Source organism: Cetorhinus maximus, chromosome 18 (genome assembly GCF_964194155.1).
Source record: "Cetorhinus maximus chromosome 18, sCetMax3.hap1.1, whole genome shotgun sequence".
NCBI classification, from domain to species: Eukaryota; Metazoa; Chordata; class Chondrichthyes; order Lamniformes; family Cetorhinidae; genus Cetorhinus; species Cetorhinus maximus.
The window spans coordinates 3,015,430-3,035,722 of record NC_135896.1 but is presented as its reverse complement, the minus strand read 5'-3'; the positions used below and the strand labels follow the sequence as shown (position 1 = coordinate 3,035,722).

The 20,293-nt window shown below is 43.1% G+C and overlaps 1 protein-coding gene across 2 annotated transcripts in view; it reads right to left on the bottom strand.

Moving 5' to 3' along the window:
• The window catches only part of LOC144692875 (transcription factor IIIB 90 kDa subunit-like), a 323,304-nt gene that overhangs the window by 250,771 nt on the left and 52,240 nt on the right, over positions 1-20,293 (bottom strand). For both annotated transcript variants that reach the window (XM_078561956.1, XM_078561957.1), the window contains exon 3: positions 667-840. In XM_078561956.1, coding sequence (XP_078418082.1) covers positions 667-840 — 174 coding nt within the window. The remainder of the gene's footprint in view (positions 1-666; positions 841-20,293) is intronic.

Here is a 20,293-nt window from a genome sequence, read left to right as displayed (position 1 = left end):
AACACCACCGAAATTTTCCTGAACACGCATGGATTCCTGACATTTGCTGACAATACAAAGATAGGTGGGAAAGCAAGTTGTGAGGACACAAAGTCTGCAAAGGGATAGGTGATTCAGGTTGAGTGACAAGACTCCCCTTCTCATCTTTGGAAAGTACCATGTCCACCTGAAGAGGCACCTCCATACTATACAGGGCTCCCTCAGCCCTGCACTCAAGCAAAAGGCCACTGCCCTAGAATAGCTGCAACTGGAACTTCATACAGGGCACATCCATCTTTATAGCAACAGGAGCAAGATATTCAGATTCTCTTCTAAGTTCAAGGTATCTTCACTTGCTGACAGAGTTTCATGTGTTAATCTCAAGAGTAGAAACTGGCCTAAATAAGCACATCCACCAGAGGTAATGGTACTAAGATGCACCCGAGGCATTTACATACGCTGAAAGTTTTACTCTGCAACAACTAGGCATTTCACACACACCCACACACAGAGCAGAGCTGGCGTACAGTAACTATAGACTTTCAAACCACAAACTTGGAAAGAGAACTGAATAAAGTAACACATTAACTGTAGTTTTTAAAAAAAATAAATCCAGGTAAACATGTTTTAAATCTTCATAAATTAACCTTTAAGGTTGACATTATTTTTGCAGCTTGAAAAGGATACGAGGAGTCCCCTCCGTTCGACAGACTAGATAAAGACAGGCAGCGACTACATGGCTCATTTTCCGGCCTCTGGTGAGGTGCTTGCTAACTGCCATTTTGAAGAAGTTAAAGGCCGTATCGAGGCAGTGCTGGTTTAGCTGGAGCTGGTTACCCAGATGGTGAATCTGACGCCGACCTGAGGAGTAAAAGTAAAAACAAAATAGAACTTAGGATGTATGGTTATACAGCTCTTCGTCACAACTCTCAGAATACAACAAGTCTACAGCACAGAACCAGGCCAATTGACTCAACTGCTCTATTCTAGATAAAAACAAAAAAACTGCGGATGCTGGAAATCCAAAACAAAAACAGAAACAGAAATACCTGGAAAAACTCAGCAGGTCTGGCAGCATCGGCGGAGAAGAGTACAGTTGACGTTTCAGGGTCATGAGGACTCGAAACGTCAACTGTACTCTTCTCCGCCGATGCTGCCAGACCTGCTGAGTTTTTCCAGGTATTTCTGTTTCTGTTTTTGCTCTATTCTAGTGTTTATGTTCCAAACGAGCCTCATTCCACCCCTCTTCATCACCCCAACGAATAAAAGTTTGACTAACTTGATCGAGTTCTTTGATGAAGTGGGGGAGAGGGTTGGTCAGGGCATTACAGTTGAAGTTGTGCATATGGGTTTTTAAAAAGGCACCTCATGAACTACATCAACTTATATTTATATAGTGCCTTTAAAATATTAACACATCCCAAGGCACTGAACAGCAAGTGCCACAGAACAGGCTTGTTAGCAAAACTGAGGCACATTGGATTAACGGTTATAAGAATACAAAATTGTCTAAGGAATAGAAAACAGGGAGTTGTGGTGAACGGCTATTTTTTAGGCTGAAGGGAAGAACAGAGTGGCATTCCCCAGTGGTCGACATAAGGACCAGCACACTTTTTAAATACATTTATTAAATGGTATGAACTTGGCATAGGAGGCATAATTTCCAAGTTTGCAGATGACATGAAATTCAAATGTAGCAAAAAGCATGGAGGATAAAATGAGGAGTGGCAAAGTGACTCAATAAGCTCATTCTCTGAACAGTCAGGGTCAATTGCACCTTGTATTCATATAGCATCTTTAAAATAATAAAATGCCCCAAGGCACTTTAAGAGTGTAATCAGCTAACATTTGACAATGGGCCACAGAGAGAAACTATATAAACAACTGCTTTGTTAAAGGCATTTGTTTCGAGGGGAAGGCAAGGTAGAGAGGTTTATGAACATACGAATTAGGTCCCTCCAGCCTGGTCTGCCATTCAAATTCCAGAACTTAGGGCCAAGATAGCTGAAGGCACAGTCACCAGTGGCACAGCAATTAAAATTGGGGATGCACAAGAGGTCAGAATTGGAGAACAATGGAGATTTTAGAGGTTTGTAGGGTTGGAAGAGATTACAGAGATCATGAGGGCTATGGTCATGGAGGGGTATGAACATAAGGATGAGAATTTTAAAGCTGAAGCAATAGTGGACCGCAAACCAATGCAAGTCAGTGAGCACCGCAGCAAAAGGTGTACGAGACCTGATGTGTTTTGTGTTATTTTACAATAGGTTCTCAAGTCATTTAGGAACTATGATGTGTAGTTAGAGACACAGCCGTACCCAATTGAAAAGTGAAAGCTATCATGACATTATTAGTGTCGCAACAGAGATTTATCAGAGACATCAATTTAGCAACCAAAAGCTGCAGTCTGGCTCCAGCCCCAGCTCTGTATGCATGTATAATTAAAAGAAGAGATTGCCCTGTGGGCTTCAGAGTCTGGAACAGGATGAGTCAGTGATGAGGGGGAGGGGGACGGATGAATTAAAAGTGAAACAAAAGATTATTGTCCTTCAAATACCAGACAAATCAGCGCAAAATAAATAAATAAATAATACACCCAGACTATGGGCATAGAGATAAGGCAGAGGATGAACACACACAAGAATGTCCTGTGGGTATATAAACACAGACACACTTGTGTTTGGGGTCAGAGATGAGTGGAGTGGGGAAGTAGCAGCTAGCTCAGTCTTAAAAGTGAAATAAAACTTACTCCAATGGTGTCAAAACTCCTGCAAACTATGAAAAAGTGTGTGACTGGAGCCATAAAACCCTCACCTCACTCAGTCCCAACCTCTCCTTTTCTGATAGCTGAATACGTCAACCAGCACCAGTTTAATTGATTGCCCATCCCGCCTACAAAAAATGATTCATCTCTTGGAATGACTCATGCACACTAGAGATACTGGGGATAGTGGAAATCTTTCATCTATTGTTAGCCGTACGGTTGAACGTGGATACGGTTTCTGGGTGGGAGTGGGAACAAACACAGACGGAGAAAAAAAATGAGATGAACTATGTGCACCATTTCCTCATTCAGGAAGGGTAAGTGGGAGAATATCCATTTCCCAGACACCAGAAACAGCGACTCACGATCTCCAGTAATACAAAAAGCAGGTTCTGTGGCTCACCCCCTCAGCATACTAACCAAACCGGAATGATTTCTGGTCAGTCTCAAGTGATGGTATTCCATTTTGTTTCAGTGTCCTGAGGAGGTGGGGCAGGGGAGAAAAAGGACCATCCTTTGATGGTCCAGTCCAGAACTGAGAAACTTGTCATTTAACAATCTATCATACTTGACCCCACACAACCACTGGACAGACACATAGAGCAAGGGGAAAAAATTTAATGAGACAGTCAGACTGTATTCACTGGAGCAAAGATTGTCATGGGGGCCCAACCATATGACAAAAGCAGAAGTAGGCCATTCGGCCCACCGAGTCTGCTCTGCCATTCAATGAGATCATGGCTGATCTAATTATTCTCAACTCCATTTTCCTGCCTTTTCCCCTTAACCCTTGATCCTCTGATTAAAAATCTGTATCTCAGCCTTGAATATACTTAATGACCCAGCCTCTATAGCCCTCTGCAAGATGAAATTCCTCATCTCTGTTTTAAATGGGTGACCCCTTACTCTGAGATTATGCCCTCTGGCCCTAGGCTCTCCCACAAGGGGAAACAACCTCTCAGCATATACCCTGTCAAGCCCCCTAAGAATCTTATATGTTTCAATAAGTTCAATAAGGTCACCTCTCATTCTTCGAAGACAGGCCCAACCTACTCAACCTCTCCTCATAAGAAAATCCCTCCATGCCCAGGGTCAACCTAGTGAATCTTCTCTGGACTCCCTCCAATGCCAGTATATCTTTCCTTAGATAAGGGGACCAAAACTGTTCACAGTTTTCTAGTTGTGGTCTAACTAGAGCCTTGTACAGTTTTAGCAAGACTTCACTCTTTTTATACTCCATTCCCTTTGAAATAAAGATCAACATTCCATTTGCCTTCCCTTTTGTATGCTAGCTTTTTGCAATTCATGCACAAGGACCCCCAAATAATAATAATAAAAATAACCACCACCAAAGTGCTCACGGTGATCAGAGTTTAAGGGTGAGTAGTTAAAGATTATCTCTGCTAGGCAGTGATTCAGTAACAAGGAATAAACTTAGAAACTAAAAGCAAACAGGCAGGTTACAAAGGTTCTCTGACATAAAGGGTATTAGGATATGTTGAAGTGGTATCTTGGATGGTTAAGAAATAAAATAGGGAAAAGAGAGCTAGGAATGAAAGACACCAATCACAGTGCTACAAGTCATAAGCAATGTTAACATAAGTACTGAAACTGTTTACAGGTTGGCATAAAGATGGTTACAAATCGATCCAATGAACAATCTGGAAGCAATTTTTTTTGCACAGGTAGTGGCAAGATTGTAGACTTCGCTGTCACATGGAGTAGCTGAAGCAGTACAGCAATCACACATTCAAGGGGAGGCTCGATGCAAACATGAGGATGAAGGAATTAGGCGGATATGGGTTGCAGAGGGGAGCAAGGTGGGAATAGGTAATTAGGAAAGGGAGAATCCTGTAGACTACAAACACCAGCATAAATCAGTTGGGCTGAATAGCCTGTTTCCGTACTATAAATACAATGCAAGTAAAACCGGGTCAACTACAATACTACTACAGATACGCATTAAGTATTAATGACGTAGGAAAAGAACAAGGAAATGTGGGTGGAGTAAATAACTCCAGCCACCTGTACAGCTCCATGATGACCCATTCTATAGTCAAAAGCTTCACAGTGTCACACTGTAGCTGCCCCTTGGCAGATGCTCAGGAGAAATATTAAAAATGCCACGTGGAACTGGGGCATGAGGACACACCCAATGACAGACCGGCCATAAAGTGGAGTTGTGGCCTCGACTCCACTGTCCTGCCTACCCTGGTACCCCTTTGCTCTTTTGTTAGTCAAGAACCCATCTACCTCTGCCTTAAAAATCTCCCGCTTTCTCCACCCCACCAATGACAACTGTGTATTCAGCTACCTAGACCACAAGATCTAAACTTCTCCACTTTTAAGATGCTCCTTAAAAGTCCACTTCTTCAGCCAAGCATTTTGTCAGCTGCTCTAATATCTCAGCGTGGCTCAGTGCCAAATTTTGTCTGACAATGTTCCTGTGAAGGTCCTGTGTTAAAGGCCCTATAATAAATGGACGTTGTTGCTGACTGTCCCTTTCTTTATGGAATGCATGGCAACCTCCATTCAATAGCAGCATCAACTGTTTTCTTCTCCATCGATGCTGCCAGACCTGCTGAGTTTTTCCAGGTAATTCTGTTTTTGTTTTCAATAGCAGCCTCTACTCGGGAGACTCAGGAGCTGAGGAATTCTAAGGTTTAAGCTGCCTTCCAACACCTCCCACACAAGCGGAAGCTTCCTTTCTTTTATTTTATGGGATGTGGGCATCGCTGGCTGGGCCAGCATTTATTGCCCATCACTAATTGCCCTCGAGAAGGTGGTGGTGAGCTGCCTTCTTCAACCGTTGCAGTCCCTGTGATTCCATAAGCCGATCTACGCTGCCAAGATTGAGGTGTGCTGTTGTTTCAGGTTATGAAATAGAGTTAAAATATATAACAAACACATTTTAAAACACACACACACACAATTGTCTATTCTATAACTAGCCATGTTTCAATGGATTGTTAAACCAAGGCCCTGACTGCCCTATCAGGTGGATATAAAAGTTCCCATGATGCTATTTCGAAGAAAGGGAGCTCTCCTCAGTGTCCTGACCAATATTTATTCTTCAACCAACATTAAGAAAACATTTTATAAAATTATAGTTGCTGCTCTATACCCAGCCAAACGGAAGACGATTACAAAAACCGATTATCTGTTCATTATCACAGTGTTGTTTGTAGGGGTTTACTGTGTACAAATTGGCTGCCTAATTTCTTACATTACAACAGTGATTACATTTCAAAAGTACTCCATTGGCTGAGGAGTGTTTTGGGGCATTCTGAGGACATGAAAGGCACTATATAAATGCAAGTCTCTCCTTTTTTTAATGTTTTGCAGAGATAAATGCTGTCCTTATGAGTTTACAGGCTGGGAACAGAGTCAAGCTGTCAGAGGGTATATATTCTAGATTGTTTTGTCTGGTAATTAGATGAAGGGAACGGTTTATGAAGAAGGCAGGTAATGCACTGTCGGCATTCACATTTCTTGAATAACAGAACTAGATGTCGGTAATCATGGAAAACTGCCATTCCCCACCATTGTATTAGTTTGGAGGATAGACATACAATAGGACTGGTGCCCCATGTTGCTCAGTTTTATTATTCCACCATTGCCATAAATATTGGGATGAGTGCTTTTATGAGCTCAGTGAGCTTCATTTCTCATGCAACGTTCTCATATTCAAAATTTACTGCTGTGCAGGGATAGATTATTCAAGAAATGTATTGCTCCCTGAGGAGGACAAAGAATCAGTAGCCTAATCACTAGGCCCAATATTACGCACAGGAATGGAAGTAGGCCATTCAGCCCATCGAGCCTGCTTCCCATTCAATTAGATCATGGCTGATCATCTACCTCAACACCATTAACCCGCACTATCGATTTCTTCCTTGAGCATGCTCAATGATTGAGTTTGCACAGCTCTCTGAAACATAGAAAATTAGAAAAAATAGGAGTAGGCCATTCGGCCTTTCGAGCCTGCTCCAACATTCAAAATAATGAGATAGGCTGATCCTCTATCTCAATGCCCGCTCTTTTCCCATACTCCTTGATGCCTTTAGAGTCCAGAAATCTATCCATTTCCTTCTTGAATATATTCAGTGACTTGGCCTCCACAGCCCACTGTGGTAGAGAATTCCACAGGTTCTTGAGTGAAGAAATTTCTCCTCATCTCAGTCCTAAATGGCCGACCCCGTATCCTGAGACGAGGGTCCCTTGTTCTAGACCCCATAGCCAGAGGAAACATCATCCCTGCTTCTATTCTGTCCAGCCCTGTCAAAACTTTATACACACGTTTCAATGAGATCTCCTCGCATTCTTCTAAACTCCAGTGAATACAAGTCTAGTTGACCCAATCTCTCATACCACAATCCTGCTATCCCAGGAATCAGTCTGGTGAACCTTCACTGCACTCCCTCTATGCTAAGGAGACCAAAAGTGCACACAATACTCCAGGTGTGGTCTCACCAGGGCACTGTACAGCTGCAGTAAGACATCCTTGCTCCTGTACACAAGTCCTCTCGCAATGAAGGCCAACATGCCACTTGTTGGTCTTCTTAACACATGAAAATCAAAACACAAGATGATCAGCCATGATTTTATTGAATGGCAGAGCAGGTTTGAGGGGCCGAAAGGTCTACTCCAGTTCCTATTTCTCATGCTGCACCTGCACACTTGCTTTCAGTGACTTGTATTCAAGGACATCCAGGTCCCTTTGTACATCAACATTTCCCAATCTATCACCATTTAAATAATACTCTGCCATTCTGTTTTTCCTACCTAAGTGGATAATTTCACACTTATCCACATTATACTGCATCTGCCATGCGTTTTCCCACTCACTCAACTTGTCTAAATCACCTTGAAGCCTCTTAACATCCTCCTCACCGCTCATATTCTCATCTGGTTTGTGTCATTAGCAAACTTATAAATATTACATTTGGTTCCCTCATCCAAATCATTGATATATATTGTGAATAGCTGAGTCCCAAGCACTGATCCCTACGGTACCCCACTAGTCACTGCCTGCCACTCCAAGAAAGACCCATTTAATCCTACTCTCTGTTTCCTGTCTGCTATCCAATTCTCAATCCACGCCAATACATTACCCCCAATCCCACATGCTTCAATTTTACACACTAACCTCTTATGTGGGACTTTATCAAAAGCTTTCTGAAAATCCAAATATACCACATCCACTGGTTCTCTCTTATCTATTCTGCTAGTTACGTCCTCAAAGAACACGAGTAGGTTTGTCAAACATGAATTACCTTTCATAAATCCATGCTGACTATGTCTAATCCTGGTGATATTTTCTAAGTGTCCTGTTATCACATCCTTTATAATAGACTCTAGCATTTTCCCTACTATTGATGTTAGGGTAACCAGTCTGTAATTTGCTGTTTTTTGCCTTTTTTAAAAAAATAGTGGGGTTACATTTGCCATCCTCCAATCTGCTGGGACTGTTCCAGAATCTATTGAATTTTGGAAGATGACAACCAACACATCCACTATATCCATGGCCACCTCCTTTAGTACCCTGGGATGTAGATTATCAGGCCCTGGGGACTTATCGGCTTTCAGTTCCATTAATTTCTCCAGTACTATTGTTTTAGTAATACTAATTTCCTTCAATTCCTCCTCTTCACTAGACCCTTGGTTCCCCAGCATTCCTGGGAAGTTTATTTATGTCTTCCTCTGTGACATAAAGTAGTTTCTTAATTGCTCTGCCATTTCTTTGTTCTCTATTACAAATTCTCCTGTTACAGACTGTAAGGAACCTACACTTGTTTTCGCTTATCTTTTTCTTTTTACATATAGAAGCTTTTAAATCCGCTTTTATGTTCCTTGCAAGTTTACTCTCATACTCTATTTATCCCCCTCTTGATCAATCTCTTGGCCCACCTTTGCTGAATTCTAAACCGCTCCCAATCCTCAGGCTTGCTACTTTATCTAGCAACTTTATATGACTCCCCTTTGGATCTAATACTATTTTTTTAATACTATTTTTAATTTCTTTTGTTAGCCACAGTTGGGCCGCTTTTCCTGTTGTGTTTTTGTGCCAGAAAGGAAACGTATAACTGTTGCAATGCATACATTTGTTCTTTAAATATTAGCCATTGTCTATCCACCGCCATGCCTTTTAATAAGAGTTCCCCAATCTATCTTAGCCAACTCATGCCTCATAACTTCGTAGTTCCCTTTGTTTAGATTTAGGGCCCTAGTTTTGGATCGGATTACTTTGCTTTCCAACCTAATGAAGGATTCTATCATGTTATGGTCACTGTTCCCTAAAGGACCCCACACAACAAGATTATTAATTAAACCCTTCTCATTGCACAATAGCAAAATCGAGGATAGCCTGTTCCCTAGCTGGTTCCTTGATGTACTGGTCTAAAAAAAAATCTCATACACACTCCAAGAATTAATCCACCACAGTACTATTGCTAATTTGGTTTGCCCAGTCTATATGTAGATTAAAGTCACCCATGATAATTTTTATTTGGCTCTGCCAAGCTCTGTTTGACTTTGCCAGGCTCTTTTAGGCTCTGTTTGGCCCTGTTTAGCTCTGTTAGGCTCTGAATCACAGAATCACACAGTGCAGAAGAGGCCCTTCGGCCCATCGAGTCTGCACTGACATGTGAGAAACACCTCACCTACCTACCTAATCCCATTTACCAGCACTTGGCCCATAGCCTTGAATGTTATGACGTGCCAAGTGCTCATCCAGGTACTTTTTAAAGGATCTGAGGCAACCCGCCTCCACCACCCTCCCAGGCAGTGCATTCCAGACCATCACCACCCTCTGGGTAAAAATGTTTTTCCTCACATCCCCCCTAAACCTCCTGCCCCTCACCTTGAACTTATGTCCCTTTGTGACTGACCCTTCAACTAAGGGGAATAGCTGCTCCCTATCCACCCTGTCCATGCCCCTCAATCTTGTACACCTCAATCAGGTCGCCCCTCAGTCTTCTCTGCTTGTAGCACCCTTGTTACATGCATCTCTAATTCCCAGTTTAATGCCATCCCCTGCCTTACCACCACTGTTTAGAGTACTAAAGACAACTCCCACTAATGTTTTCCGTCCTTTGTTGCTTCTTAGCTCCACCCAGACTGATTCTACATCTAGATTTTCTGAGCCAATATCCTCTCTCACTATCGCAATGATTTCATCCTTAACTAACAATGCCATGCCACTTCCTTTTCGCCTGTCCTTCCTAAATACCGTGTCCTCTTGGATATTCAGTTCCCAGCCTTGGACACCCTGCAGCCATGTCTCCGTAATCACAATCATATTGTACCCGTTTACATCTATTTGTGCTGTTAATTCGTCTACCTTATTGCAAATGCTCCATGCATTCAGATACAGTGCCTTTAGGCTTGTCTTTTTAATATTTTTATACATTTTTTTTGTAGTATGCCCTTATTTGTTGCTAGCCTTCATTTCCTCTGCCTTCCACTTTTGCTTTCATTCCTATCTTGGTTTCCCGCTCAAGTTCCCACCCCCCCCAACTCCCCCATCACTCTAGTTTAAACCCTCCCGACCTCTGCAAGGATATTGGTCCGGGTCCTGAAGGGGTGCAACCCGTCCAGCTTGTACAGGTCCCATCATCCCCAGCATCAGTCCCAATGACTCAGGAAACTCAATCTCTCCCTCCTACACCATCTCTCCAGCCACACATTCATCTGGTCCATTCTCCTATTCCTGGTCTCGCTAGAACGTGGCACTGTGAGTAATCTTGAGGTTACTAACTTTGAGGTCCTGTTTTTTAATTTATTTCCTAGCTCCCTATATTCTGCTTTCAGGACCTCATCCCTCTTTCTACCTATGTTGTTGGTACCAATATGGTCCACGACCTCTGGCTGTTTACCCTCCCCCTTCAGAATGTCCTGCAGCAGCTCAGTGACATCCTTGACCCTGGCACCAGGGAGGCAAGATAGCATCCTGGTGTCACATACATGGCCGCAAAAACGTCTATCTGTTCCCCTTACGATGGAATCACTTATTACTATTGCTCTCCCACTCTTTTCTGTCCCCCACCCCATGCAGCTGAGCCAATCCTTGTGCCACGGACTTGGCTCTTGCTGCATTGACCTGAGAAACCATCTCCCCCAGCAGCATCCAAAACAGAAAATCTGTTAGAGATGGAGATAGACCCAGGGGGCTCCTGAACTACCTGCCTAGTGCTTTTAGTCTGTCTGGTGGTCATCCATTCCCTTTCTGTCTGTGAATTCTTAATCTGTAGCATGACCACCTCACTGTACGTGCTATCCATGAAGCTCTCATCCTTGCGAATGCTCCACAGTGACTCCAGCCACAACCGCAGCTCCAGCTCCAAAACTCGGGTTTCGAGTAGCTGCAGCTGGAGACACTTCCTGCACACATGGTCACCGTGGACACAAAGTGTTCACAGCTTCCCACATCACACAGGAGCAGCATTCCACTTGGCCGAACTGCCCTGCCATGACTTACTCTTAAATTGCTCCCTTTACTTTTACTTCCACTAGTTTAGAGAATATTAAGGACAGAAGAAATATTTGCCAGGTCCCAATTACAAGGCCACTCCTCTTCTTACTGAGGAAAGGTAGAAAATGAAAGGATCCCTCCTTCCCGCTTCAGCAAAATCCCTCTCTCACCAAACTCCAACTTAAGCACTCTAATGCAGCCCAAAGCAGCACTCCAGCGCTGCTGGGGTAAAGAATTCCAAAGATTCACCACTCCTGCTCTTAATCCATATATTCCTATGAATGCCTCCAAAAGGGAAAACACCCTTCCCTATCACTGGTCCCAAATATAAACTGGTGGCACCAAATGTAAACACAGATCTTGGGATTTTTGGGGTGGGGGAACATTCAACTGGGGTAAGGCTGCTCCCAAAGATGTGTGTGCACATGATAGCAATATCCTTTTCCTGTCATTGGAAATGGCCTATGGGCAGAATGGTCAAGACATTGGTTGGAACTCACTACCACAAAGAGTAATTAAGGTGATGTGAATAGCTGCATTTAAGGGGGGAGCTGGATAAATTTGAGGGAGAAAGGAATAGAAGTTTATGCTGATAGGGCAAGATGAAGTAGGGTGAGCGGAAGCTTATGTGAACTTAAACAACAGCATAGAACTGGTGGGCTGAATGGCCTGTTTCTGTGCTGTAAATTTGATGTAATCCGGCTCCTGATTGTCAGTGACCCCAGCTGGAGGTGTACATGGAAAGATTTGGGCGAGACAAAAATTTGGCACTACTACCCTCAACCTTGAGGTCTAAAAGCTGAGGCTTACACATAAACAGCTCTTTGGTGAGGCTGACTGTGGGTGTGGGGAGGGGGAGTCACAGGTAAACCATGCCTCAACTAAGGAATCAGTGCCTTCAGGAGGAGGAATGGAGATCAGTGGGGGGAAAAAAACGGATGTAGAATAAATCTCACAGCTTGCAGTTGATGTTTAATTCATAGATTTAACACACAACTCTGCACTAACTAGATCATGCCAACTTACTGTTGTTTGCTGTTATTTTTTAATCTCATCTCAATTTTCTATCTTCTTCAGGGCACATGGAAACATGAAACCATGAACTAATCCCAGGTCTTCCGAGTCTTTATGGCCCAGCTCCATTTACCGAATAAGCCATCAAGGAGGCACATCTGTGCGTCTCATTCAGAATTCCAGCGTAGGTAAACAGGTTTTGACCAACAGGAAAGCACCAGCTCATCTGCATAATGAATTGTCAGATGCCTTCACAACTGTGCATCTAGCCTTATTAATAGATCTGTGCCCATATCAAATAAAAGGACATCTTCTCAAATGGCAAGACATCAATTCATGAATCAACTGTTGTCTTCTCTGCTACCAACCTGTGGCCATCGCTGCCATCAGCCACCAAGCAATGCTCATTCTGCCAATTTCTACAAAACATCTTTCCATTGGCATCAAGTCATGGAGAGTGACCTTCACTGGTGAACCAATACACCATGCATCAATTTCAAAACTCTTTGTCCTCATTAATATTTCAGACATGCAGTGAGATTGGTGTTTTGTTTTGACATTTATAATCTCCAACTTAATCTATCTCTAAGTCAGAAAACTGTTGGTCAGTTGACGGGTTATCTTCTTGAAACCTATAGGATCCTGAGGGGAATTAGCAGGGTAGATGTTGAGAGTATGTTTCCTCTTATGGGAGAGACTAGAACTAGGGAACAGAATTTAAAAATAAGCGGTCTCCAATTTAAGACGGAGATGAGGAGAAATGTTTTCTCTCAGTGTCGTTAGTCTGTGAAATTCTCTTCCTCAGAGAGCATGGAGGCTGGATCTTTGAATATATACAAGGTTAAGTTAGGTAAATTTTTGACTGACAAGAGAGTCAGAGTATAGGGGTAGACAGGAAAGTGAGGCCACAATCAGATCAGCTGATGATCTTATCAAATGGCGGAGCAGGTTCGAGGGGCCAAATGGCCTACTCCTGCTCCTAATTCATGTTTGTATGCTCACACTCATACGGAAGGTAGTGTCGTGATTATGTTAGCAGGCTAAATATCCAGAGGATGCAAGCTCAAATCCAATCATGGGCAGTTTGAGAATTTGAATTCAGTTTAACAAATCTGAAAAAAAATACTTGATCTGTCTTCTTCAGCAGTCCCTCAGGATGGAGGATAGTTTACTTCCCACACCGGGCTGATGGGTTCTGAGATGGCTGTTAAGTCCAATGCGCAATCCACAGACTCTACCACACACACGGCAGGTAATGCTTGAAGGATTGGGTATGTGGGTTGTTTGGAAGTGATACAGCTTTTGGAATGTCAAAAATCCAACTGGTTCATTAATGTGCTTTAAGGGAAAGAAATATGCTGACCTTGCCCAATCTGGCCTATATTTGAGTCCAGTCTCTCACAACCATGTTTTAACTATTAACTGCTTTCTGAAGTGGCCTAGTGGGATACACAGTTGAATTAAAAAATCAATCCAGAACAAAATCCACCACTTTCATAGAATCATAGAAACTTAGCACAGGAGGCCGCCATTTGGTCCACTGCACCCACTTCGGCCAGCAAGTAGTCATCCTGTCTTACCCTTCTCGGGGTGTCTAGGGATGGGCAATAAATGAAAGCCTAGACACCACTGCCAACAACCCAAGAATGGCTAAGAGTCAAGACTAAAATTCAGAAGTTTGACTGGATATTTTAAATCCAAAAGGCTGGTTTTGTAGAGGCACAAAGTGTAATTGAAAATTTAAATTAATTAAGGAAAATGTAGTGTAGAACTGTTACTGAGGAGTTAATATCAGATGCAAATTTGGGGTTTATTCTCCATCAGAGCTGTTCTGGTGCAGAGTCTATACCCAGATTATTATTCAATCTTCTCACTTTACAAATATCAATCGACCTGCTGGACATCCGCAGAGGGTCTGCTTTTAATCGGGAGGTGTTCAAGTCCAGTAGGATCAGGAGTCAGGTGTAAAGAGTCAGGGAAAATATGAAAGGGCATGCAAGGTTTAAATGTCTCTGGACACTTCTACAAACAAGCTAGGTACGGTGTCATATCTGATAAACGAGTAATTGCTTGGGCACAACTGAGCCAAAAATCCATTGGCCTGGAGTTTACATTAGGGCCACAGCTGGTAAAATGCAGTGGATGCTGCGCCAAGGTGACATTACGCTCATCACCATGTGGACTCATTAACATAAGCCCAGGCGCCCCATGAATCAACTTAATCAATTCATGACTGAGATATTGCATTCTCTACCATCACAAACTAGAGTGGGATTGCCAGCAAAAGGACCATCCTTCAACTGGCTCATTTAATGATGTTGGTCTTACTATTTAATTGGTTTCAATTGATTGCTTTGGTACATAAGACCTGTGACCGGCACTCAATTGAAGCCGCACAGGTGTGCCCTGCTCGCTGTAACTGAGTGAAACTCTTTCGAGTTATCAACAGTCACAGATTGCAACTCTTTCGAGTACAATCACAGTTCTTGGTTTCCGGGAGTGGGACGTGAACCCACAACCCTCTGATTCAAAGGCGAGGGTGCTATGAACTGAGCCACAGCTGACACCTTTGTAACTGAGTGAAGTTAGACTAAGTTGAAGTGAATATGAAGTATCTGTAGCAGCAGCAGGAGAAGCAACAGGGTCACGCTTAAATGGACTGCCACTCACTGCAGGTACAGGTGATTAATGCAATCACAGGTGCCTGTGCGCTTGAGGGACTGTACACAATGTAATAAACACCCCTGAACAGGCACAAATCGGCTGATTGCTGCCATGCCAGCCTTGGGAAGTGGTTCGTTAAGTGAGCAGGAACTGCTTCTGGTGAATGAACATTTGAACCAACATTCAAACAAAATCATGGATACTTGAATGTAAAATAGTTGTGTGTGCAATTAATTTGGCCTAAAATTCTGTTCTCTTTAGCACTCATATCATTCAATAACTGGAAGTAAATGATGTGCGAAGTCCAGACCATAGACATTTCTTTGTATGTTAGTTACCAGAGTTCGATTTTTCCCATAAATTTAAATGACGACAAACAAAGATCTTTTCCCAGAATTGCCTGTGGTGTACAGGATGTGCCCACTGTGGTACTAAAATGCAATGATCAGAAAGGTCCCATGTTTAATCTCAGTCTGCACTGAGTTACCCAGTCTCAGGCAGGGCTACAGCATACTGCCCCAGGACAAGGCACTGGAATGGAAAACAAAACCAGCCCACTCCCAATTGCTAAAACAAGCCCCAACCTTTCCCCATCCTTCAATCCCCCAGCCACTGGAAAACATGCAGACGACAAGATGCGGTCTCCTTTACATTGGAGAGACCAAACGCAGACTGGGTGACCGCTTTGCGGAACACCTTCGGTCTGTCCGCAAGCATTACCCAGACCTCCCTGTCGCTTGCCATTTCAACACTCCACCCTGCTCTCATGCCCACATGTCCATCCTTGGCCTGCTGCATTGTTCCAGTGAAGCTCAATGCAAACTGGAGGAACAGCACCTCATCTTCCGACTAGGCACTTTACAGCCTTCCGGACTGAATATTGAGTTCAACAATTTTAGATCATGAACTTTCTCCTCCATCCCCACCCCCTTTCTGATCCCCCTTTTCCCAATAATTTCAAAATTTTTTTTTACAAATATATTTTTCTTTTCCCTCCTATTTTTAAATTTATTTCGATCTATTGTTTTATCTCCACCTTTCAGCCTATTTGATCCCTTCCCCCACACCCCACCCCCACTAAGGCCATCTGCCACTTGCTCATCCTGCTTTCTACCCTTAATGTCCCCATTAGCACAACCTTTAGATAATATCACCACCGTCAACACCCCTTTGTCCTTTTGTCTATGACATCTTGGCAGTCTCTTCTTGGCCTCCACCTATCACTGGCCCCCGATCAAGCTCTACCTGTCCCACACCCCCCTCTACCAGCTTATATTTCATCTCATTTCTATATGTCTTAGTTCTGTTGAAGAGTCATACGGACTCGAAACGTTAACTGTATCCCTCTCCGCCGATGCTGTCAGACCTGCTGAGTTTTTCCAGGTATTTTTGTTTTTGTTCAAGATGAGAACAGGTTCTGGCTCAGCTCATTTCGCTCCACGATCGAATAACCCGATGCTGGTGGTCAAACCTTATGCACACACAATGGCAGCTTGGATGAGGTGCCAGAGGGGCTGCGTTCCTGCTGATGTCAGCACATCACACAACGCAAACTCTCCCCAGCTTCAAAAAGATGTCAAGCAAACATGACCTAAAAAGGAATATTTTTTTAAATTTCAAATCATTCCTCCAAACAGTAAGCAAGCTTGTGAAAGCTAGACATCAAAGAACAGTGCAAATCCAAAATTAGGTCATTTAGACTATGAAAGCACAGTCCTTCCAGCTCTGGGGACCGGAGTTCTAGTTCAGCCCAGGCCAGTCAGATGAAAAGCTGGATGGATGGTAAATGTTTTCAGCAGCCTCAGCCCAGTTCCTAATCTGCAAATTCAGCATGACAAATGAGCTCATGATCAACAAATCCTACATTTTTGGATTGAAAGTCAGAAGGAGCAGGGAAGGAGAGAGAGAGAGAGAGAGAGAGAGAAAGAAAGCAGATCGAGCACGAGTTGAGTGAAAGTGGTTGTAAGTGAATTTTGAGTGTTCATGTACATAATTCCACCATTTAAACTGTTTAAACCGGCCAACTGTTCAAATCAGACAAGTAGCACTAACCGATTTCTATTACCATCAATTTCAATTTCTTAGTCGCTGCTTACACTGGGCAAAGTGTGCCAGTTATTGCAGGTAGAAACAGGTGTTTAGTGAAGAGCTCAAACCTCATTCTAGTGTACTTTAAGTAAATCATATCACAATAACCCAACAAATTTATCTTTCCTATGCAAATTACCATTATGCACAGGTTCTCAAAAGGAATTTATTGGCCCATTTCAAGGTTTTATTAGTATCAGAATTGTTTGATCACTCAACACATATAGACAGCAAACTGTGTTAGCACCAGCTTGCCAATTAGAAGCAGTGGGGTCCCAGATGTTATGCATATACACATCATAAAATGGCTTAAAATGGCAAATACAAATTAGGAGCAGGAGTGGGTCACTCTGCCTAGAGTCTGCTCTGCCTTTCAATAAGATCATGGCTGATCAGATTCCTGCCTACCCCTATAACCTTTCAAACCACCCCCCTCCTCTTTTGTTTATCAAGAATCTATCTAGCTCTGCCTTTAAAATATTCAAAGACTCTGCTCCCACCACGTTTTGATGAAGAGAATTCCAAAAACTCGCAACCCTCAAAAAATTTCTCCTCATCTCGGTTTTAAATGGGAGGCCCCTTATTTTTAAACAGTGACCCCTAGTTCTAGATTCTCCCACAAGAGGAAACATCCTCTCCACATCCACCCTGTCAAGTCGCCTCAGGATCTTAAAGGTTTCAATCAAGTCACCTCTTACTCTTCTAAACTCCAGTGGATACAAGCCTAACCTGTCCAACCTTTCCTCATAAGACAACCCGCCCATTCCTGGTATTAGTCTAGATTATGCAACATCACTATGAACGTTTCATTTTATACCTGTTAACCAAAAGGGCACCTTGACTGTTCAAAATGAGGAGATAAAGGAGATTGGAGGCGACAAAGAAAAAGTATTTTAAAAGCATACAACTCAACACCTCCAATAGCCTCTGGGCACGAAGACTGGCAGTGTAATACCAGTATAGTTCGATTTTAAGTCTGTGCTGAAGGCCATTCAGTCCACTGTGCCTGTACCAGCTTTTTGCTAGAGCTATCCAGTTAATAACCCCACTCCTCCACCATAAAATCATACAGCACCAAAGGCCAATCAGGCCATCGAGGTGAGGCAGGTAACCACAGCTTGAGGAGCTGCAACTGGCTGCTGCACACTAAACTGCCACTTCTGGCCAACTGATCCCTGTGAGAAAGTATAAAAGTTCAGTTGTGGTGCCATCCATACTCACAAACAGCTGACTAGGTTCACACTTTACGTGAATTCGTTCACAGGATGTAGGTATCACTAGAAAGGCCAGCATCTATTGCCCTCAAGGTGGTGGCGGTGAGCCACTTCCTTGACAACCGAGTGGCTCGCTGGGCCATTTCAGAGGGAAGTTAGGAGTTAGTCACATTGCTGTGGATTTGGAGGTCCATATTGGTATTGATGGCATTACCGATTGGATATTAGTGAACCTGGTAGAATTTTGCGATAATCTGGTAGTTACACCATTACTGATAACAGCCTCTAATTCCAGGATTATTTATTAATCGATTTGAAATGTGGTGGGATTTGAACTCAAGTCTCCAGATATTAGTTCAGGCCTCTGGATTACTGGGCCAGTAACAACCATTACACTATCATACCTCAACTTGGAGGATGGCAGCCTGAATGCAGTATAACAAGTGTGGAATAATATGACAGAAAAGAGTCGGCACATCCTCAGAGAGGAGGAAGAAGGAAGGGACATTAAATTAGGGATTGGAAGCTGCTATACATGGACAGAAAACCAACAGAAGAAATTTCTCCCTCCCAACTCACTTGTGGGAATAGTCATTTGCAGCAATTACAAAGAAATTCTATGCAACATGTGCACTTTGAGATTACTTTAGGGAATTTTAAGTATATATTATATTTACACCATGGGATTCAAGATGAGTCATTTTATTCCCTTGAGCATTCTTTTCTTACCAGATGGCACTGCTTCTCACAGGCATTGCTGAATAGCGGACGAAAGAGCATAATTACCCAGATTTATCAAGCGAGTTCTGCAAATGTTAACCTTTTTTCAGATGCTGATGGACTTGGCTATCTACAGACTGTATTTTCTATTTTTAAAATGGAGCTCAGACGTCAAACACAAGAACGTAAGAAAAAGGAGTAGACCATATGGCCCATCGAGCCTGCTCCATCATTCAATATGATCATGGCTGATCTTGGTCTTCAACTCCACTTTCCCACCAACCCCCCATATCCCTAATACCCTGAGAGCTTAAACGTATTCAACGATGGAGCATCCACAATCCTTGGGGTAGACAATTGCACAACATGCGACTGAAATAATTTCTCCTCATCTCTGTCCTAAATGATCGGCCCCTTTTTGATCAAGGAACTATATATGACGGTTCCATGCCAAGATACGAGCACATGCTGATGATGCCACTGGAGAGGGTAGCTGAACACTCCACATGGCTGTGGTTACGTCACCAGAGCAGAGATTCATCACTGTTCCCCTTCCTTAAATTCTTTCACAAAAGCCTTTGCTGCTTCCCTCCCTTTATCCAGCCCATCTGGCCAAGCTTCTTCTAATGCACCCCACTGTCCCAGCCCTGAACTTTTATCTTCTGCTCTCCCGTTTTCCTCATATCTTTTCCACGCTTATCGAGACGCACCACCTGCTTCCTCCACTCCTTTTACATTAAACTGCTGAGCAACCAACTTGCCTTCCTGGCTCCCTCTCAGGTATTGTACCATCTCTCCGACAAAGCTGCCATCATCCTCCCTTTCCTTAAGATACCAACCACTGATACCAACCCTTCTGTCCCCGCAAACTACTGCACCATCTTCAACCTCCCTTTCCTCTCTAAAGTCCTCAAACATGTTGCTGCCTCCAAAATCCGTTCTCACCTTCCCTAAAACTCATGTCTGAATCCCTCCAATCGCACGATTGAAAGAGTTGTTATCAAAGTCACAAAAGGCATCCTAAGGGACTGTAACAAAGTTAAACTATCCCTCAGATAAAAGCAAAATACTGCAGATTCTGAAATAAAAACAGAAAATGCTGGAAAAACTCAGCAGGTCTGGCAGCATCTGTGGAGAGAGAAACAAAGCTAATGTTTCGAGTCCGTGTGGCTCTTCTTCAGCTCTGAAGAGTCACACAGACTTGAAACACTGAATCCCTCCTCGTCCTGCTTGACTTGACTGCAGCCTTTGACATGGTTGACTACATCATCTTCCTTTAACCCTCTCCACTGTTGTCCAGCTTGGGGTGGGGGGGGAACTACTCTCACCTGATTCCATTCTTATCTATCCAATCATAGCCAGTGCATCTTTTCTTCC